Source organism: Oryzias melastigma, linkage group LG3 (genome assembly GCF_002922805.2).
Source record: "Oryzias melastigma strain HK-1 linkage group LG3, ASM292280v2, whole genome shotgun sequence".
Lineage (NCBI taxonomy): Eukaryota > Metazoa > Chordata > Actinopteri > Beloniformes > Adrianichthyidae > Oryzias > Oryzias melastigma.
Window position 1 is genome coordinate 3,921,102 of NC_050514.1, and position 19,894 is coordinate 3,940,995.

The window sequence follows — 19,894 nt, forward strand, 5'->3', positions numbered from 1 at the left end:
CCGCTTCAGAATCTACTGGAATTACGTTGATTTGTATTTCCTTTCCTGAACCCAAAGTCATTAAATAAATACAATCTTCAGTTTCCCTTGAGAGTACAGAGCCCAGGAGATGTTTGGGCATTAAAATAGTTTGTAAAACAGCGGCCCGGTCTGCCCTTTCTTTTTTAGGAGCCTTTCTCAGTGGATTCATGAAGAAGGTTTGGCAGTAGGAGCTGAGGCAGCAGCTGAGTATTAGCCCCATATGCCACCACTTCCTGCTTGTTATCCAAGTTAATAAATCACCTGGGGAATGAATGATCTGGTGTGACATACTTTTTACCAAATACTGACATGCTTTTCCATCTTGCGATGTTCGTAGAGATCAATACAACTCATTACCAGAAAGACCAGAACAAAATGACACACAGTCATTACATGTGAGGTCATGCCAGAGGTTTTTATTTTAATTCCAAGAGAGCGGGTCATTAGGATTGTGAGAACATGGTGTGTGTTTGTGTGTTTGTGTGTAAAGAAACCTAGTGTAGTTGCTTTGGACATATATTTTAAATTTTGACACACTTTTGTGTGTGTAAAAGACATAAAAACAGTGTAAATGCTTTAGATTTATAATGAGAAACAATACGACTCCATTACGCTTATAGTGATTAAATACTGCATAATAACTAATGAATCACATTTGAGTGGCCACTTTAAAAAAAAAAAAAAAAAAAAACAGTCTAATATTCTGCTCTCCTTGTATTTACATGCACTTTTAATTGAAAGTGGCCCCATAAATGTGAGTCGACGCAGCCGGTGTGTGAGCACGTTTTGACTGTACGTTCACACCAAGCACAATTCGAATGGGTGTCCAGTTTCAATGTAAAGTCAATGGTACTGATGCAATCTGAGGTCACGATTTGAGTGACAGGTGCAGCAGTCTGGAAGCAGCACGTATTAAGTGGTGTGAATCGGGTTCAAATATTAGAATTTTGAGGTTGCAGCGGCACATCTATCAATCAGGTACTCAGCTTTGGGCACGTTACATTTTCAGTGATTCGATCAGCGAGTGGTAGGGATGTAAAAATTCAGTCAAGCTACAATTCCATTCGATTCACAATTTTAAAGTCACGATTTTTTTTTTTCTCAACATAATGAATTAAAGATATTTTAAGGTCAAGTATGTTTTCTTTTTGCCCCTTACACCAAACTGTCTGTTTTTCTACTAACATTAAGGATTCAACACAAATAAACAATTATAGATAATACTGAAATTATGACAAATTCTTTCACACTCTGTTCATGTTGTGCTCCACATGTGACGGACCGCTCCACACCTGTACCCGCTCAGCGCAATCCCGCCCAACCAGCTGCTGCGTGCACCCGCGCTCAGCGAGAATGACCGTTCACGCGCAGCTTGCAGAGGAAAAAAAGACAGAGAGGGCTAATTAGAGTTAATAAAAAAGAGCACGGCTCCTGGGAAGGAGTCAGAAAGGAAAGGCCCGGTCCTTCTGGCTTTCACAGCCATATCATGACTGGAGCACGGAAAAAAAATCATCCCCAGGGTACAGACGCTGTTAGGAGCAAACTGGTAGGGCAACGGATGATATAGGGGCGCAGGATCGAAACGCATACACACAGTACAAAATTTGGACGCAGAAATCAATTTTGAACTCCACAAAAATTGAGACCGCGGAAGACTGCATGTGGTAGCCTACAGCGGTACCGCCGTGCAATGGCATGAAGCGGAGCGGCAGAGGAATGGACTCTGGTGTCTGTATCACTGCAATTCCGCGATCATGCATAAAGCTGGCGCGTCTAAGCGTGTGGCAGATTCTCCAACTTTTTACCCGTGATACGCCTGTCAAACCCTGTGAAACCGGGCCTGAAACAGTTATGAAGCTGCGTGTCACGGTAGATTCCTCAAAGCTGCAGTTGAAGTTGTGATAAAAATGTAAAGTTTCTGAGTGAGCACCAAATTTTGGACTTAGCTTGAATTTTTGTTAATAATTGGGATCGCAACATCCCAAAATCCTGGAGGGTCTGACTTGTGTGAAACTTTTAAATCCGAAGGAGCTGGGAAAATTTTCTAGGGTGCAACTGAAGAGCACGCAGCCCCTCCTGCGCACACACACTAACAGCAAGCCTGCATAAAGAAATGTCATCAACTCTGCATTTCTAAATTGACAAAACCATTGACAAACGGATTTTTTTTATTTTCTGCAACAATGACAACGTTAACGAGCTTCAATTGTTTTTTTGCAGATTCACGAAGAATCGTTACATGCTTAGTGGGTAGAATACTAATCCAATCATGTGAGCACTTCTGTCCTAAATTTCCATTCCTCCTACACAAGTCAAGAACGTCAAGTTTATGAACACATTTTTGGATAAGCATCTAGCAGCAAATTTGACATGCATCTAAAGAGAGGTGGCAGACACAAATATGATGCATGAAGTGCATTCACTGTGAGCACAGCAGAAGAAAGAATAGTATTCCCCAGAGCAGTATATATCCAAGAAAATCCCATCAACTTTTTTTTGTTCCTCATTTTTTATCTGTTGAAACTCATAAAAATGTCTGCATATTTTGAATATATTTAAATTTTATGACTGTGCTGTATCAGGGCTGGTGTCATCAACAGTACAAGTAGCATGTCGCTAGCTATAAAACAGGAAAGTCCCCTGTAGTTTAAACATAAATACATTATAAATTAAGTCAAAAAGGTCATTGTGTTATTTAGAAATGTGTGTTCCTTTTTGAGCAGGTAGATAATTGCAGATAGAATGAGTTCACCCTTTTTGTCAAGTATATGGTCTAAATTACAACCTTTACCTGGAATTTGACCCAGGCAGAGGCAGCAGTATCCTGATACAGTGAATTGCTGTTTTTGTCCAACAAAGGCGAAAACAGATACTCTTGAAAACGTGTCCTAAAACAATCCTTTTTAGTGCCCTGCATGGTACTAAAAGACACTGTCTTCTTCTAGATTCTTTCTAAGTGAAGATGTTTATAAAGATATAACCGTTAATCTGGTTTTTGGACCAAATTAGAATATTTAAAACACTTTATTTGTTTTGTGAACTGTGTTTCCACTCTGGTAGGCAGTCACATGTTGTGTCGACACGTGTCTCCTCAGGCTTTTTAGGGGCAAATGGTCCGTGAACTGTACTGCCCCATTCAGCCTTTCTGGCTGCACCTGTGGCAGTGTCCATGAAAGGCTCCTGTTAGGCAGCAGGGACTCACTGCTTTAAAAAAAAAAAACTTTAATGAAAGTTATTGGTAATAAACAATGAAGCAAAATTAATTGTAGCGAATTAAGACTAAATTAAAAAAAGTAAAACAGGGTGCTATTTCAAAGTAATGCCTAACAGTAATACTTAGTCACAACTGTCCTTACAGGTGGATGTGGGCTGTCTGAGGGTGAAAACTGGGCCAACCTTAGGGAGGTTGTGGCCCACAGGAGTTTTCAAGATTGTAGACAACCCGTTGAGCCCATAAGGTGACATTGATAATGAACTTTTTTTAGGCATGCGGCGATCATCAGCAAACTCATAGACAACATTCAAAGGTAAGAAATGGTGAAGCAGGTGAAACGCAAGTCTGTCGTATGGGTTTTTTTTTTCAGGTCAGCAGCTTCGTCTCTTATGGCTGATGGTCAGTATCTTCGTTTTCTTAGACCTAAAAGTCCTTACAGTTCTGCTCATCTTACTGTTGATGTGTTTTTGTGAACACAAATGACACTTTTGGGATATCTGAGTAAACAATTGAGAAATTTAAACACTTCAGACAATAACAATGATGGAAAAAATTCTCTATGGCCTGTTGTCATCAAATTTACCAAGTAAAACATTATGATTAATTGTTTTTAATCACAACACAAAAGTGAGATTAATGTGATATATATACATATAAATTGACAGCCTTAATTAAAAATGTATGTGCTAAATGTACAGTGTTGTGTGTAGTTTTAATTTTGTGATTATTTGTAGATAATGAGTGGTTAGCAAATACTGTAATTACTGTAAAAAAAAAAAGGTCTGCGATTAATTAGTTAATTTTTTTTTTAATCGATTCCCAGCCCTGCTTTTTACTAAGTCGCCCAAATCCTGCAGACAACGCGGGGATCTGTTGGCATCCTATGGCAGTTCTTTAGGCAGAGTGCAGCTTATGTGGACATGTATCACATGCACACCCTGATAGCATTTGAACATGATCAGTTTGACATAAGAACACTATGTTAGCATCACTCATACATCGTGGGTGCATGTAACTTACGTTAGCCTAAGAAATACGCTACATTTACCACACACACAACAATGGTACTTTCCATTTTCATGACGTCCTACAAGTAAACTGGAAGAAACACCTGTGCTCTCTTTCAGAAGTGACCGCACCTGTCTACAATCCTCCACTGGCCTGGACAACCCAAAAACCCGCAGAACCCATATGGATCAACCCTTCTACTGGTAAATGTGACTAATGTTTTAGTCAGAACTGCCCTGAAAGTTGGATACAGGCTTTCTACTGGGTAAAAATTGGGCGAACCTGCAAGTGGCCTACACAAAATGTTAAGATTGGACACCACCCAATGAATCCGTACAGCAAAAATGTTTATGTACATTTTTATTTAAAGGCATGCTTAGATTGTAGCGAACACTTAGACAACATGTAAGTGTAAGTAAGGGTGAAGGGGGTGAGATGATTAAACGTTAAACTGCTTTTTTATTTTTTCCAACCTCCTTGAACCCAACACCTATGAAGCTATTTTGGGGCGATAAACATTTGAAACCCCCCAAAATAAACATTTTTAAAAAAGTATTGGTGTTTGGCCAAAAAAAATGTAAAATGTCCAAAACGTTTTCCTATTCAAAAATAAACCTAGCTATTTTCAGCTTCAAATGTTCTGTTGTTTTAGTTTTAAAAACTCAAAATTTCAATTTCAAAACTTTTTTTTCAGTTTCAAATCTTTTCTTCACTTTCAACTTTTTTTTTTGTTTTCAAATGAAAATTTCAGATACAGATTGTTGTGGAACTATTCACAATAAATAAACCAGCATCATCCCTGCAGGATTACATTTTTGACATGCGGCGAGCAGTGAATTCGCCGTGCGTTGAAACGGTTGGGGGGCAGTTTGCATTAAAGGTCTGTCGTCAATTTGTATTTTTCAGATTTTTAAAAGAGTGATAATCACTTCTCATAATGATCTTTGTTACCCCATGGCGTCACAAGGAAGGGGTCCATTCGCAAAGTGCTGCCACTGAGACTCCGCCCACCCATATACACATTGCAGCTTTTTTTTTTTCAATAAAACTTCATAGTTTCACAGATGTTCTTTACTCTCAGTGTCAGCTTTCATGACCAGGCAATTTAAATTAATGTGCACTGAAGGAAAAAAAAAAGTTGCTGTGGTGAAATTAAAAAGCAGTTGTTATTCCTGTGTTTTGAAACTTGCTGGTGAGATGACAGCTGTGACAATATAAGAGCGTGTCTGTGGATGGAGCATGAGCATGTGCGAGTAGGAAGAGCAAAGTTTATGGCTGCACAGGTTTTTATTTTATTTTTTTTTTCCTTTTGCCATACTTCAGCATCACTGTGAAACTACGTTTTCACATTTCATTTTCATTATTTCATGATTTCACATTAAATATATTTGTTTAAATTTGTCTCCTTTAGCCCATACTGGTCCGTGAAATATTTAAATCTGTCATGAAACATTTAAAAATGCTTCTAAAATGCAATATTTAATATTTTAATGCCACATATTTAAAAACACGCATTTATTGATATCCACTTTTAATTATTTAATGACAATTTTAAATAATTAATGACACATTTATTTAATAATTTCATGGTTTATGTATTTATTTCAATTTGTCTCTTTTGGCCAACACTGGCCATGAAAATAACTATATGTGTCATGAAATATTTAAATGTGATTTTTAATGCCTATTTTAGTATTTTAATGCCACATATATTTCAACATTTATTTATTTATTTATTGATTTCCACATTTATTTATTAAATGCCAATTTTAAATAATTAATGACACATTTATTTATTATTTTAATGGTGTATATAAAGTATTTATTTCAATTTGGCTCTTTTAGTCTTCCATACATAACAACCACACATTCCAATCCCTTTAAAAACGATGAACGAGCCTCAAGGGAACTGAAAGACACCTGCGCTCACCTTGAGATGTGGCCGCAGTTGTCTACATTGTGGACCTGGACAACCCCAAAACTTACACCCCGTGAATGGGATGCATGTACGATGTTTTAATGCAGCGAGTGCGGCTCAGTAAAGGGTTGCGTGCACATGCGCGTGAACAAAGATCCCTACCAGAATATCTGAAGGCATAATTTATGGATCCTACCAGTGTTTCTTCAGCCTCAACAAATACATTCCACAAAAAAAATAAATGAATAACAGGTAAAAAATAAGTTTAATTGTGTTTCAGCATGAGAAACAGGGGGGTGGCGTGAGGGCGTGAGAAAAACAATCAAATGATCGAGTCTCATGTCCAATGCGTGAGTGTTGGCAGCCCTGCTTTTAGTGCTAGCTGTTAGCTAGGCTAATAGTTTAGGGCAAGATTTAAGCTAGGCTGATCTTGTACTGCTAGCTTTTAGCAGAAAAATTGATAAGTGGTGTGCATAAAACCAATTTCTTTTGTATGTAATTAATTTAAAACATTCAAAAGTCAACACAAATATAGTCTTATGTTGTCTGTTGCCCTTACCTTCACCCTTACTTTGTCTACCGACTTTAGAGCTGCTCCAGTTTGCATACAAACCGTTCTAAAGAAGATGCCTATCCATCGCATTACATTCTGCCTTGAGTCACCCAGGGAACTACATGAGAATGCTCTTCCTGGATTTCTGCTCAGCCTTTAACAACATCATCCCTGGAATACTGGCAGAGAAACATCAACACCTGGGCCTCCTGTTCTCAATTTGCACATGGAGCAAGGACTTTCTGACAGAACGCCCACAATCTGTCTGACTCGGACTCCACCTGTCCTCCACTATCACTCTCAACACTGGATCCTCACAAGGATGTGCACTGAGCCGCCTCCTCTTAACGCTCTACACCTCAGACTGCACATTGACCCACTCAGCTAAGTCTATCATCAGATTTGCTGACAACACCACTGTGGCTGGGCTCATCTCAGGGGAGGATAAGTAAAACTACAGGGATGAGGTCAGCAGACTAGAAAGGTTGTGTTCAGGGAAGAACCTCCATCTGAGGTATCTGGGCATGCAGATCAGTAAAGAGAACCTCTCCTGGGCTGAAAATGCCACAGCAGCAGTACAGACGGCCCACCAGTTCCTGAAGTCTCTGGAGAAGAAGCTAATATGGGCCTACATTATCCTTACAAATATATAATACACTTACCACACGCAAGACAATTGTACTGTATGTTTCATTTTCATGACGTGGTCTAAAGTGGCCACACAGGATGTACACGCCCTCCCCGTAAGATGTAGTTAAACTTTCCATGGACCTGGACAACCCAAAAACCTGCAGCATCCGTAGAGGTCAATGTCCGCTGTGTTAGTTAATGCAACCAAGGCAAAGCAATATGAGCAGGTGTGGTCCAAATGCTTAATCTTGGTACAAAAAAGACAAGAACCAAATAAAGTTGTCTGCCTGGATGCTATCCACCACTTTCTTCAAAACTTGGCGTTAATTAAAAATCCCAGGCACTCTGTCTAAAGAAGTGCTGACTACTGAAAGGGTTGCAGAGGCTTATCAGATGAAGAGACGTGTGTTTTTACACTGGGATTGCTTGTAGGTTGGACTTCTTTCCAGCAATTAGTTTGAGGAAAATGAATGAAATGTGAGCCAGTAAAAGCTGGACATGGCTTCAGTTTGGATAGCAATCGTTTAATTTCATTTCAATTAATTTGCCTCTGCTCAAAGTGTGAATTAACCTGCCAAAACTCCCCAAGGAAATATTCCATTTCTCACCAAAAGCACTCCAGAACATCACATAAAAAATTGTTATGACTAATTAAATCAATTTAGTGTGATCAAATCAATGAAATAAACTCTCTTGGATCCTAAAATCCGTTCCTAGTAGTAAGTGCATGTTTTTTTTCTTTACATCTGTGTGTTTGACGAATGAAAATCTTACTGCTAAAGCATCTAAAGTAGGAATTCAAGTATTTTTACAGATTTGCAAGACAAAAAAAAAAAAGACATTTTCCAGGGTTTTATTAAGGCATCATCAGGTTTGTTTTATCTTACAAGCAAAGGTGTTGAAGTCTCCAATTATCAATCTGTTCTATTATTGCAGCAGTAATTGCAGTGATTCTTTAGGGCGGTGATGCACAGCACTGATTGATGTCAGAAATTAGAGCACAGAAAGGAGCAAAGCTGACACGCCCGCTGCATCGAACCGCTCCACAAAAAAACATTTCTGACTTGCTGTTAGGCAGCACCGAGGCACATACAGTATCAATCATGATCACAGCCCCTATTGATTGAATACAGGCTTCACTCTGGTAATGATTGAGAAGATGGAGCAAGCTAAAACATCTTTTTAAATATACAATTAAAAAGTATACAAATATTTTAAAGACCCACTCCAATTAAAATTGCGTTTTTAACATGCTCTTGTAGCATAAAATTAAATTTCTGAGTATTTCTTTATTCAAATCAATGTGAATGAGGAGCAGATGAAAAAATGCAGTTTGAAAAAGCTTGTAGTCGTTAAGTAAATTATTCCTGATCCCCTCCACTCCGATGCATCCACTTATAGGACAATAGATCCATATAGGTCCAAGCTATCATCTGGCCCGGATATTGCTCACCATCTTTATTAATTTAATAAACTTTATTTATAAAAATCACTAAAAAAAATCACCTAAAGATTAACCAGAGTCACAGAATCATGCTCACATTTCATGATTAGTTTTTTTCTATGCTAGACTCAACCAGTCTAGAGTTTCTGCTGTAAAAGAATCCTTTCATGCAGAAGAAATGTGGATCCTGAATGGATCTTCTTGAGAACTTCATGGTGGATGCGTTGACGCTCCCTGAAGACCCCTTTCAGGCAATGCTAATGCTAGCTTGGGGTTGTGAGGGGCTATAAGCTAGCGAGAGGAAGTGTAAACAAAGGGATGATGGGAAATAAGTGCAGGGTTTCTCCCATTGGTCAATGGCTACTCCCCTCCCACAATTCAGAGGCCAGTTTTGAATGAACGGGAAGTTTGTTGATTTTGGCTAAAAACGGCATAATCATAAATAAAGACGACTGGAAAATAGATCATAAGTTGATTGGAGTGGGTCTTTAATGCTAACTGAAGGTAAGAAAAAATCAGGACACTTAGATCTTAGAAAAAACATGAAGTGCATAGGTCAAAGATTTCATTTAAGCCCTGCAAATAAAACACTCTCCTAGGATCTGTCGAGGTTAAGGCCAATTTAACAAACCCCCCAAAAATACAAATAAAAAAGAATAATGGCTCTTGACTATTTGCAGGGAAAATGACATGCTTTTTTAAGGTGCACTTGTGGCTGCGACCACTTCAAATACGTGCTGGGTTGGACACCTGGAGGTCAGAAGACCGGAGCAATGTATTATCATTATTGAAAGCTAAGTAATGCTAAGGCACAACTCTTTCCCAGAATGCTGAAACTGGGCTCTCTAAATAACAAAAAAAAGCTCTTGCGAGCGTGTGTGCGGGGAGGTGGTAGTCCTCTGTTTTGACGGCTCAATTCGCGGCTCTGGCTGCGACTGCCAGTTCTGGAACATCTCAAAGCGTGATATAAATTTGACTTGTTATTGCCTGCCTCATGCTGTAGCAGCAGGTGATTGCTGATATGGATGATGTTATTGTTCCCCGTGCCTTCTGAATTTCGTCTCAAATGCCTCAGTGGACCAGCTGTGTCATCTGTTCTCACACAGTGGGACGCTGGCATTTCTCCCCTTTATTCATGTGTGTCCATCAGCAGAAGCAGCATTCAGCCGTTTCTCATTTGATTTGGATTGCCTATCTATTAATGCTTCTATTTCTACCCTCAAAAGGAGAGTTACATTTAAGAAAAAATATGTATGTATATATAAAAATGTTTTGTATCCTTCATCTGAAAAAAAACGTCTTCATTTGATTCCCTTTGGCGAAATAAATGAGCCAAACGTTTACTTTGGCTGTTATAGTGTTCCTCAGATTACCATCAGCAGTTCCCTTTTCTTTAGCACAATAAATCTCGCTAATTCATTGCATAAACTGTGTATATGTGAAGTATCATTTGTGATCATTAACAGCAGACCCTGGTCCCCTTTCCCAAACGTTCCTGTGAAGACAGTCCTATTTACAAAACTCCACGTTCCGTCCGATTGTGGTAACCATGAATGGCACGCTTTCTTTAAAAAGAGTTTGTAACTTTGATCTTGAGGCGTTTCAGCGGCGTGATGGTATGTTGGTCATTTGGATGTCGTCTCCTTGGAGTCCTGGGTTGTAATAACCGGAACCACCATAGCGCAAGTCCAAAGGCTCCCCGTTGTCTAATCTAAGAACTGGAAAACAGAAAAAAAACTAAAATGAAATGTCACTGTTTTTGATCATCTGTTATAAAAAGTATTTTGGTGTAGGAAAGCATTACACCCCTTTTGTTGCTCCAATCAGCACTTTAAGGTTCATTTGGCATGTATTGTATGTATTGTAAGTTCATTAAAACAAGGTGTAAGACTGAAAAAAAAAACTTAATAAAATACAACAATGATGTCATTTACAGAATGTTAATTTTATTCTGACTCCAAGTGGAATACTACCACAAAAAAAAAAAAAAAATCAATGTCAAAGTCTCTTTGTTTCCTGAAATTGCTGCCACTATCCCGGCTGAATAGTAGTTTATTTTTTTCCTAACTGCTCTGGGTGTCATTTTTCATAGTGTCAGCCACTGCATCACTTAGTAGAACTGACAAATCAAATGCTTTCTAAAAAGAAGATGTTTTTTTGTATGTGCCATAAAGTCTGCACCAATATTCTAAAATCAACCGCAGAAGAAGTTGACTTGTTTATGACATTGTCGCAGTAACATATTTTTCACAATATTTAGAATGCCTGAGTCAAATGTTGTCATTTGTATGCTTCCACAGAAGGTAAGTATGTTTTTTTATAAGTTCGTCATTTGTGACAGGGTCTTGTGCTAATGTTTTACTCGAAACATAACATTTTCTGGACTTAAATAAAATAAAATATAAATATACACTTAAAAAATTATAATTATAATAAATAAAATATATAATTTTTTTATATACATGTATATATAAAATTTATATATACTGTGAAAGACTGAAAAAAAAAAAATATATATATATATATATATAAAATCCAGAACAAAGTTTCAGTCTGTATACATCCAATCAGACCCTGGTCTGGGACCAGGAAGCGCTCTCTTTGTTTCCAGTCTGACTAAATTTCGGTTCACTGTGAAATTTCTCGGTCTGAATAGGCTCTGTGCTCGGAGCGGATCAACTGGGCCAAAATGGCCACCGTAGCCGGTATGTAAACTAGAGCAGGAAGGAAGAAACCAATGACCCACAGACAAATGTAAAGCAATGACGAGACACAGTGACTCATTGAGAGAATGCAGGCTCATTAAAACAACTTTTAGTGTGATGGGCATGACTTCTCACACTGTTTTCTCTGTAATCTATATGTCATGAACACTTTACAGCGAACCATTCTCAGTAGCCACTTTGCAGCATGTCTCTGCTGTACCAAAATAGCCTTGAAAAATGTTGTACTTGATGTTAATGCAGATGTTCAAAATTGATCAGTGCAATAACAAGAGGAATAACATGAGAATTACAAAGCTTAGGACTTTCATTATTCTTTCTCTTGTAGTTTTGCCCTGTCCTCATAATTCCTGGCCAAGAAGAGATCTTTAGTCACATGGTTTTGTTGACAAGATTTGGTTCCAAACAGAAACGTCTTGTTGAAGTCTGACCGAACGCAAAGTTCATGACTCGATCTGGACCAAATTAAGCAAACTCGGTGTGAATACACACTGAGGCCTTAAGAACACCTTATAGTGCAGAAATACGTTAATGTTTTTCTGTCTCCTGCTCTACAGTATTATCAGCAGGAACGCAGATAAACAGCAACGATTCAAAATGATGAACACTTCACCTTAATGAACTCCTAACAAAAAGATTTGTTTCTGTTTACAAATCTCTTTATTTGGATGTGTTTGATTTTGTGGTAAAAATAATTTTGTTTGAGCAGATACTTTGAATTTGACTGTAATTTAACAAGAGGTTAAGTACATGACGGTGCAGGAGAACTCTGAATAATAAAGTATCATCAGAACAAAAATGGGATAATTTGAGCGATCATATTTCATGATCCTATCAAGTGTAGCTAGATTGCCTCATTATGGGAAGGTTAGCTTATTAAACAAGGATGAGTTATTGAACTCTAGCCAGAAGCCAGGTACAATAAAGACTGGAGGCAATAAAATCTACCAACAGATCTAAAGATTGCTGATTAACAGGAACTAATTTGTTTTGCCTCATATGTTGCAGTGAAATTGTGAGTAAAAATAGATGAACTCAAGTGTCTCTGCATAAAGCAATAACTGCAAAGAGATACTTAACATGAGAGATCTTGGTCAGGTCAGATAAGGTTGTCAGTAACATTCAGCACCTACCTGGTTCTGAGGGGAACTCTTCAACCAGCTTCCTGTGGGCGAAAGCCTTTTGTTGTCGCTTCTTCATGACGCTGTACGCAACAAATCCGACAACAGCCACCACTGCCACCGTTCCCAGCACAGCAACCCACGCCACACTCCTCCTACTCCTGTAAGGGTCTGTTTCCAAACCTTCATTAGAGAAATGAGATGGGGTGGGTTAGAGATAATTTGTCAACACCAAAATTACTTTTATCTGTCATCTCTTAGGGCTAAATGTCACAGAGTTTTTGAGTGAAAATGTGAGCAAACCCATAGATACACATCTTAATTAGTCAGAATTGTAGAATTTACTCTGTAATAATTAATGCAATTAACATGCCAGAAGCGCGATAATTTCTTGAATACATTTAAATATTTTAAGGTGGCATGCTGCGTTCATCATCTAAATAACGGAAACCATGACTGAATGCTAATTAAGCAGCATAGCTGATTCAACGTCTCTGTGGATCAATTGGATGTAGTAATTCTACACATGTAACTGCTGCAGAGCTAATTACATAAAATCAAGAAAAGTATAAGAAGTGTCTAATTGAGTTTTAATAACAAACACAGAGTTTACGGATAGAAGTTTCATAAGTTGCTTGCTGTTCAGTTTCACTTTTGAAGACAAGATGATGATAAATGTGTAGGAAAGTCACAGGGTTGTCCTCCTTAAAGACGCAGAAATGCAGCATTTTTTCAATGGGACATACCCATAAATAATTCAGTTCCTCCACTTATTTATAAATGGCTCAATTTATCCACTTGGTTGGATCAATTTGGCCCTGACCTAAGGGGAAAGTGAACCTAAAGATATTCTGCATTTTATTTTTCCCTTCACTTTAGATATGATAAATAACAAGTGGAGGGGGATTTTTGTAGACTGCTTTATTTATGTCCTTTTTTCTATTCTGGTTGGAAGTACACTGATAGAAGCCCATTGGTTATCCCTTTTTTTTTTTGGTTTTGCGAAGAATAAAAAGATATGAGAATATTTAGTAGATTGTTTCTTAGTTTTTGCTTAGATTATCAAACGGTGAAGTAATTGTCAATAAAAAGTTCACATATGTGGATCTTTCTTTCTATTGATTTTTAAAAAGTTAGCAAAAACCCTAAAACCAGGTCAAAATTAGAAGAGATTAATGAGATGTTAGCTCCATAACGACAGCCTCTAAATTATGACGTGATGACAGGCAAAAAATGATTAATGTGTAATCAAAACCTAAATAGTAATGGCATTGTGACAAACATTAGCCTAAGCCACAAATCAAAGATAAATGTTAAAATAACAATGAACAATGTAAAAATAAAGTAAATTTTTGCTACAGCTTCCTTTTCTTTATGTACAGTGTTTTTACACTATGAGTCAAACACTTAAAAGCCTTAATGTTTTTTTCAAAGTACAGATCCTATATTCATGGATTACATATGGATTCATTCTGTTCATATTCACTGACACAAAAGTGTTTCTGAGAGGTCAGTTTGTTTTTTACAAAGCACAAACAAGGTTGAATGTTTTGTACATATATATCATTGTTGCTATTGCGTAGCTATTGTTAGAATTTGTTTCTATGTGTTGTTAATAAGGTTAGGAGTTAACGTAGTCGCACTAACATTTGTTTTTAGCTGTCGTGAATACTCTTACATGATTAATGTGCAGCAGGTCTCAAACAAGTTCTAGAGTTACTGTGTATTTGCCACTAATATATGATAAAAGTTCAAAAACATGCCATTCATTGAGGAGTAGGCTTTATAATCCAGTGCGCCTAAGATACGGAAAACCCTGAACTTTTTATTGTAACTGTCAGGAGTCAGCGCTTTGTCTCCCCCCTCTGGTCACCGGCGGGAGCTGTCTACAGATCACTTAACACATTACATCTCCCAGCAATCCCAGTGCACACTCCTCTCATGCCGCTCATTTGATACTCATTGACAATCACTCACAGGACACTTCAGCACTGCACAGATTCTCACTTAGTATTGTTTGTGCCACTCTGCCTAGATTACCGAGCGTTTCTATCTGGACCTGATCTTCTATGTACCTGACTCTGCTTTAACTCTGATTCCCTCCCGCCTGCCCTGACCCTCGCCTGGACTCTGACAACTCTATTCTCTTCTTTGATGATCCCATCCTCGTGATTGACCCCTGCCTGTCTGACTCTGATTTAGCTCTGTGGATTTTTAGCTTTTCTTAGTTCCTGTCTGAACTAATAAACCTGCTGCACGTAGAACCAGCTGTTTGCCCGTTTGTGACGGTGACTATACACACCTGGATACAATACCTATTTATCCTCAGGAGAATAACCATCACTTCATGCACAGAATACGTTTTTGAAGAGCAGTTATCTCTGCCCTCAGAAGGCAAAAAGACTAAAGATTTTATCCTTTGTAGTTGATGAAAAGGCAATCTTGGAACGTTTTTAGCACCGAGACAGTCTTCATCAACATCTTTGGAAGCTATATATGAATTTGTGATAATGTAAGTGTTTAGATAGGCGCACAGGAACATTTAATAGATTTTGGAGAGAGCCTTTTAACACTCAGCATCTGAATGCATTTCTCAAATCTAATAACTAGATATCTCAGACTTGGTTTTGCTAACACAATTAATATTAGCTTAATCATTACTATTTGTAGTAAATTAACATATAGTATCAATTCAACACTTTATTTACCTCACAAAGATAAAGGGTGAGGTTTTGTGAACTTTTAGAGTATCGTTTAATTATGATATTTACCAACTTTAGTTATCATTAACATTTTAGCCAAAACGGTTAGCTAAAATGCAATGAAAGTAGCTATAATGTTAAAAAATGAACCACGAAACAAGTATGGCCTAATTCTCAGAGTCTATTGCAGTCAAGCACCTAAGTTGAAAGGACATTTTTATTCATTCGGTCGTACAAAACCAAGTGGAATTGTGAGCTGATGTGTATTGGCTTGTTTGTCTGCACACAACAGTGGGTGTCTCTGTGCTGAACACACTGGCCCTGTCACAGCAAAACTCCATTTCCTTGTGGGTTGCCCACAGTTTCACAGCCGTTTTCCTGCTGCTTATTGCCATCATCTATTAGCGTTATGTCCTGCTGTCAAATCTGTCCATGTGATGTGAGTTTTAGTTTAATACCAAGCGTGTGCCAGCCCTCTGTAGGCTATTTTGCTGTGACTGAGCTTTCCCAAATTCATTCTGCAAAAGGAAGACACTTTTCTCTGCGCTAGATGGAAAATATTGAATTGCAGATTGATTTGAACAAGTGTCTGTGACAAACAGCTTTTTCCACTCCAATCTCCTATCTCTCAGGTCGACACCAGAAACTAGTCTCACGCCCCTTCGGAAGCAGTGCGGGTATCTTTTGGCCTCTGTCTCTTGTCATCTGTTTCAGGTCTTTTTCACCGCTAAAACAGGGTGTCTTTGTGCTGCTGAAAGGGTTGATGTAACACACCCCTTCCTCACAGTGGCCTCAACGGCAGAACCTGAAACCTAATCTAACCTTTACCTTGGAAAGAGTGGACATTTGTCCAGCGCCAGTGGGAAAATGGGCACTGCTAAATGTGGTAAAGCCAAAGAAAAGAATAGAGAACGAAAGATAGAAGTTGTGGGGAGTTAGGACGATATTCTTGGTTTATAACTTAGATAACCGTGCCTTTTATTTGCTTAAAAGTCTCAAATTTATACGGGAGTTTCTCCTAAATGTAGGAATGTCCACAAATTGACTATGGAAGAAAGTTAGTAAATTAACAGTTAAGACTTTAAACTGTGAATTAAAAGTTGCAGAAGTACCTTTTTCTGAGCCCCCCACGAGTGTGCCAGTCCTGTTGGTCTTCTCCAGTGTATTGAGAGCAGCAGTTGATGAACTCTCTGGGTTCTGCACTGTTGTAAATGGAGACAGGGTAGATGTCTCCTGTCCTGCTGTGGTCGCTGCAGTTGTGATGTTTGTTCCAGCGCCGTCTTCTGGGTTTGGAGCAACAGACTGGATGGTCGTGTTGTTGGTTTCTGTGCTGTTTTTGATTCCATCGTTTAGATCTGGTGCAGTTGTGAAGTTTGTTCCAGTGCTGTTTTCTGGGTTTGGTGCAGCTGTAGGTTGGACGGTGGTATTGTTAGTTTCTGTACTGTTTGTTAGCCCTTTGTTCACATCCGGCGCTGTTGTGTTGTTCTCTGGAGCGGAAGTTGTTGATTGTATCTCAGTGCTGTTTGAAAAATCTCCAGCGCGGGTCGCATTCTCCACATTTGCTGTTGCATTAAGTACCTCTTCAAGCTGAGTGGTGTTGGTTTGGCTCACATCAGAGATGTTGGCATCTGAAAATTCTTGCTCCACAATTGTATTATTCTCAAATTCTGATTGCTGGCCTATTGAGTTTTTACTTTGGTTATTTGACATGTCTCGGTCAGTCCTGTCCACATTTTTCTCCTCTTCAGGTCCCATGGTTGTGTCATCCATTGGTGTCCCGCTACTAAAACCCTGATCATAGTCATTCTCTTCTTTTGTGACAAGAGCATTTTGTTTTTGGTCACGGAGCCAGCTTTGGGGAATGGTGCGTCCGGGAGAGTCCGTCGAGTCTTGAAGCAGTGCCAGGTGAAACGCTTGAACAAGCAGAAGTAGACCTGCTGCAATTTTGAGGGACTTCATTGTGTCTCTGAGTCAATCTGAAACAGAAGGGATGGTGAGTAAACAAACCATGTCAGAAGAAGCAGCTTTGGTTTGTGTTCACATCTGTGCAAAAACACAAAAAATGAATATATAACCAAAAACAAACATACAAGCAATGTGACTTCATTGCTGCTCATAGATGTGAAAAGTCTTCTAAAAGTAGGCAAACTAAACTCGGGTATAGTGTTCACTCGTTTATCGTGGGAGTTTTGTTCAATAAATATTCCGCGGTAGGTGAAATATGTGAAGTAGAATTGCAGATGTTTAAAAACTCCTCACTACACCCTTTATACTTCTCTCGGGTAGACAAGAACATTTTCACCTTTTTTTTGTTTAAACTCTCAAAGTTCAAACTTTCATAGAGAAATAAGTCCAGCTCTATACAGTGAAAAAAGTGAAATATTGAATCAATTAACAAAAGTTCTGTTATTTGTCACAAATAAAATGTTTAGTTTTCATCAAATAAAACTTTTGGGTTGATGGTTTACTGAACTCAAGATTGTAATCATAGAAACTAATGATTTTAAATTTAACAAATTACAATTTTGTTAAGTGATCCAACCTTTCACTTTTTACAGTGTAGAATAAAAACTAAAGGTCTGATCATGATTGAAGATTTCTGTGGATTTGACGAACTAAATTCACTCTGTACAGGTGATAAAGCACGGAGGACATTGATGGACAAGGTCAGTGACCAATCAGGCCATAATACTGTTTGTACAATTTAAAAAAAAAACTAACATTGCACTAAAAGATATTCCCGAAACAGCAAGATTGCAAAAATTGAATAGTGATATGTAAGGGAACATTGTATTTTAAAACCATTCAAACACTGATATTGCTGGTGAATCGGTTGGGTAGTTAAATACCAGACGCAACAGATGGTCGTTCTTTGAATTTGGATAACATTTCTCATTAAAATTTGTTTGTATTTGTTTGTACAAGACCAAAAATGAACTGTTAGAACTAACTAACTAAATAAAAATAAATTTTGTTTTATTTTTTTTTGTATTGTGTTTTGGTTTTCTTTTAGGAACTGGTTTATTCGGCCCCTGATTAGATCATCAGCTAAGTCACCAATTACCAATCAAGTGTAGTCCCACCATTCTGCTGTTGAACAAAATAACACCACAGAGGTTGCTGCCTCTTTTCTAAAAGTTAAAACCTTTTGATTTACACTAAAGCTCAGCTGTACATGAGAAAATTTTAATTTACTTCTGTTTCTGGATGTCATAGTTCATGTCAGATTATTGACTCATCGCTCATGAGACATTTATTCTATTTATTTATTTATTTATTTAAAGTCAGTCCTGCTTGGTAACTGAGTTTAATAAAGTTTGAACAAAAACTCCTGTGAAACATGATGAACTGACAGTAACACAAATGTTCTCTGAGCAACATGTTCTCCCTTTGGCGTGGCTCCAGTACGCAAATCTCCTCAATTCCCTGCAGGCTACCCTTGTGCTCGCTCTGAGTCACTTTGGTGAGGCGGCTTTAGGTGGCTTTGTTCCTTGTTAGAGTCATTGTGCAAGGCCTCCTTCAACATTTGTGCCTGCAGGAACTGTGGTCTAAACACGCAAATATAAATATGTCTTTAACTTTCATAATACATTTTTAGAAATTCAAAATAATCCCTGTTGAGCAGTGCTGTATTCTTCAAAGTATATATTGTATTGTTTTAGCATTTTTGGGGTGGGGGTGCGACTAATGTATGATTTTTTTTTTTTGGTAACAACCGCTAGGGGGCACTGTAAGTGTGTGTATCAGTATTTTGCACTGATAGTAACATTTTTTAGCAGCTGCGTCTTATACTCCAGAGTGACTTATAGTCAGAATTTGATTTTTTTTCTTTAAAAAAGTATATTTTCTCTTCTGTTTGAAACATCAAGTAGTTTGTGGGTAGATATTCTTAAGTAAGCTCAAATAACAACTGTATTAGTTTGTGAAAACACCAAGAAACTTTCATCTCTGGGCAGTATGCTTTTTTTAGCACGCTGTCCGTGCATCTTTCTTTTTTTTCCCACTCTTTGAAAAAATAAATTGAAAAGCTTTAGGTTGTAGCCGGCTCCTGCCTGCTGTGTGAACACTGGATCAAACTGTTCAAATGTGCTCATCATTTAGAGAAATGGTCCAGGCCGGCGGGCGAGGGAGTGGGAGTGCATCTCAGTCGCTGAAATGAAAAAAACAAAACAAAAACAAAAAATCGAGTTTCCACCATGCTTGGAAAAGAAAAAAAACGTTGCTTTAGGTTTTCTAAAACCAGGTGAGTTCAGTTTCATCTTGTTGAATATAAGATGTTTTGACACCATAAAATGGTGAGATCTGATTTTTTTTAAATTGCCATCCTTCTCCAATCACTATAAAGTGAGCTTACTTGTAAAATGCATCAAAGGTCAAAGAGGTTGATTTATGATTTTTTGAACATTAATTTAATAATTATAAAGAAATATTTGTTGGAAGTTAAAGTAAAATCCATTAAACTGCAGTACCTTTCAGGCCACTAGATAATGTCTCCAAAATGGAAAAAAAAGTTATTCTATATATGTTGTTTTTTTTATTCATTATTATAGTCCCAATAAC

At 37.9% G+C, this 19,894-nt stretch overlaps 1 protein-coding gene across 1 annotated transcript in view; it reads right to left on the minus strand.

Annotated features, from left to right (window-relative positions):
• Window positions 1-8,181: 8,181 nt before the first annotated feature.
• muc15 (mucin 15, cell surface associated) overlaps window positions 8,182-19,894 on the minus strand; it is a 15,946-nt gene continuing 4,233 nt past the window's right edge. The window contains exons 2-4 of the mRNA XM_024296387.2: window positions 16,447-17,310; window positions 12,645-12,815; window positions 8,182-10,506 (exon numbers count right to left, since the gene is read on the minus strand). Of these exons, the coding sequence (XP_024152155.1) occupies window positions 10,391-10,506; window positions 12,645-12,815; window positions 16,447-17,293 (1,134 nt within the window). The 5' untranslated portion in view covers window positions 17,294-17,310 and the 3' untranslated portion in view covers window positions 8,182-10,390. The remainder of the gene's footprint in view (window positions 10,507-12,644; window positions 12,816-16,446; window positions 17,311-19,894) is intronic.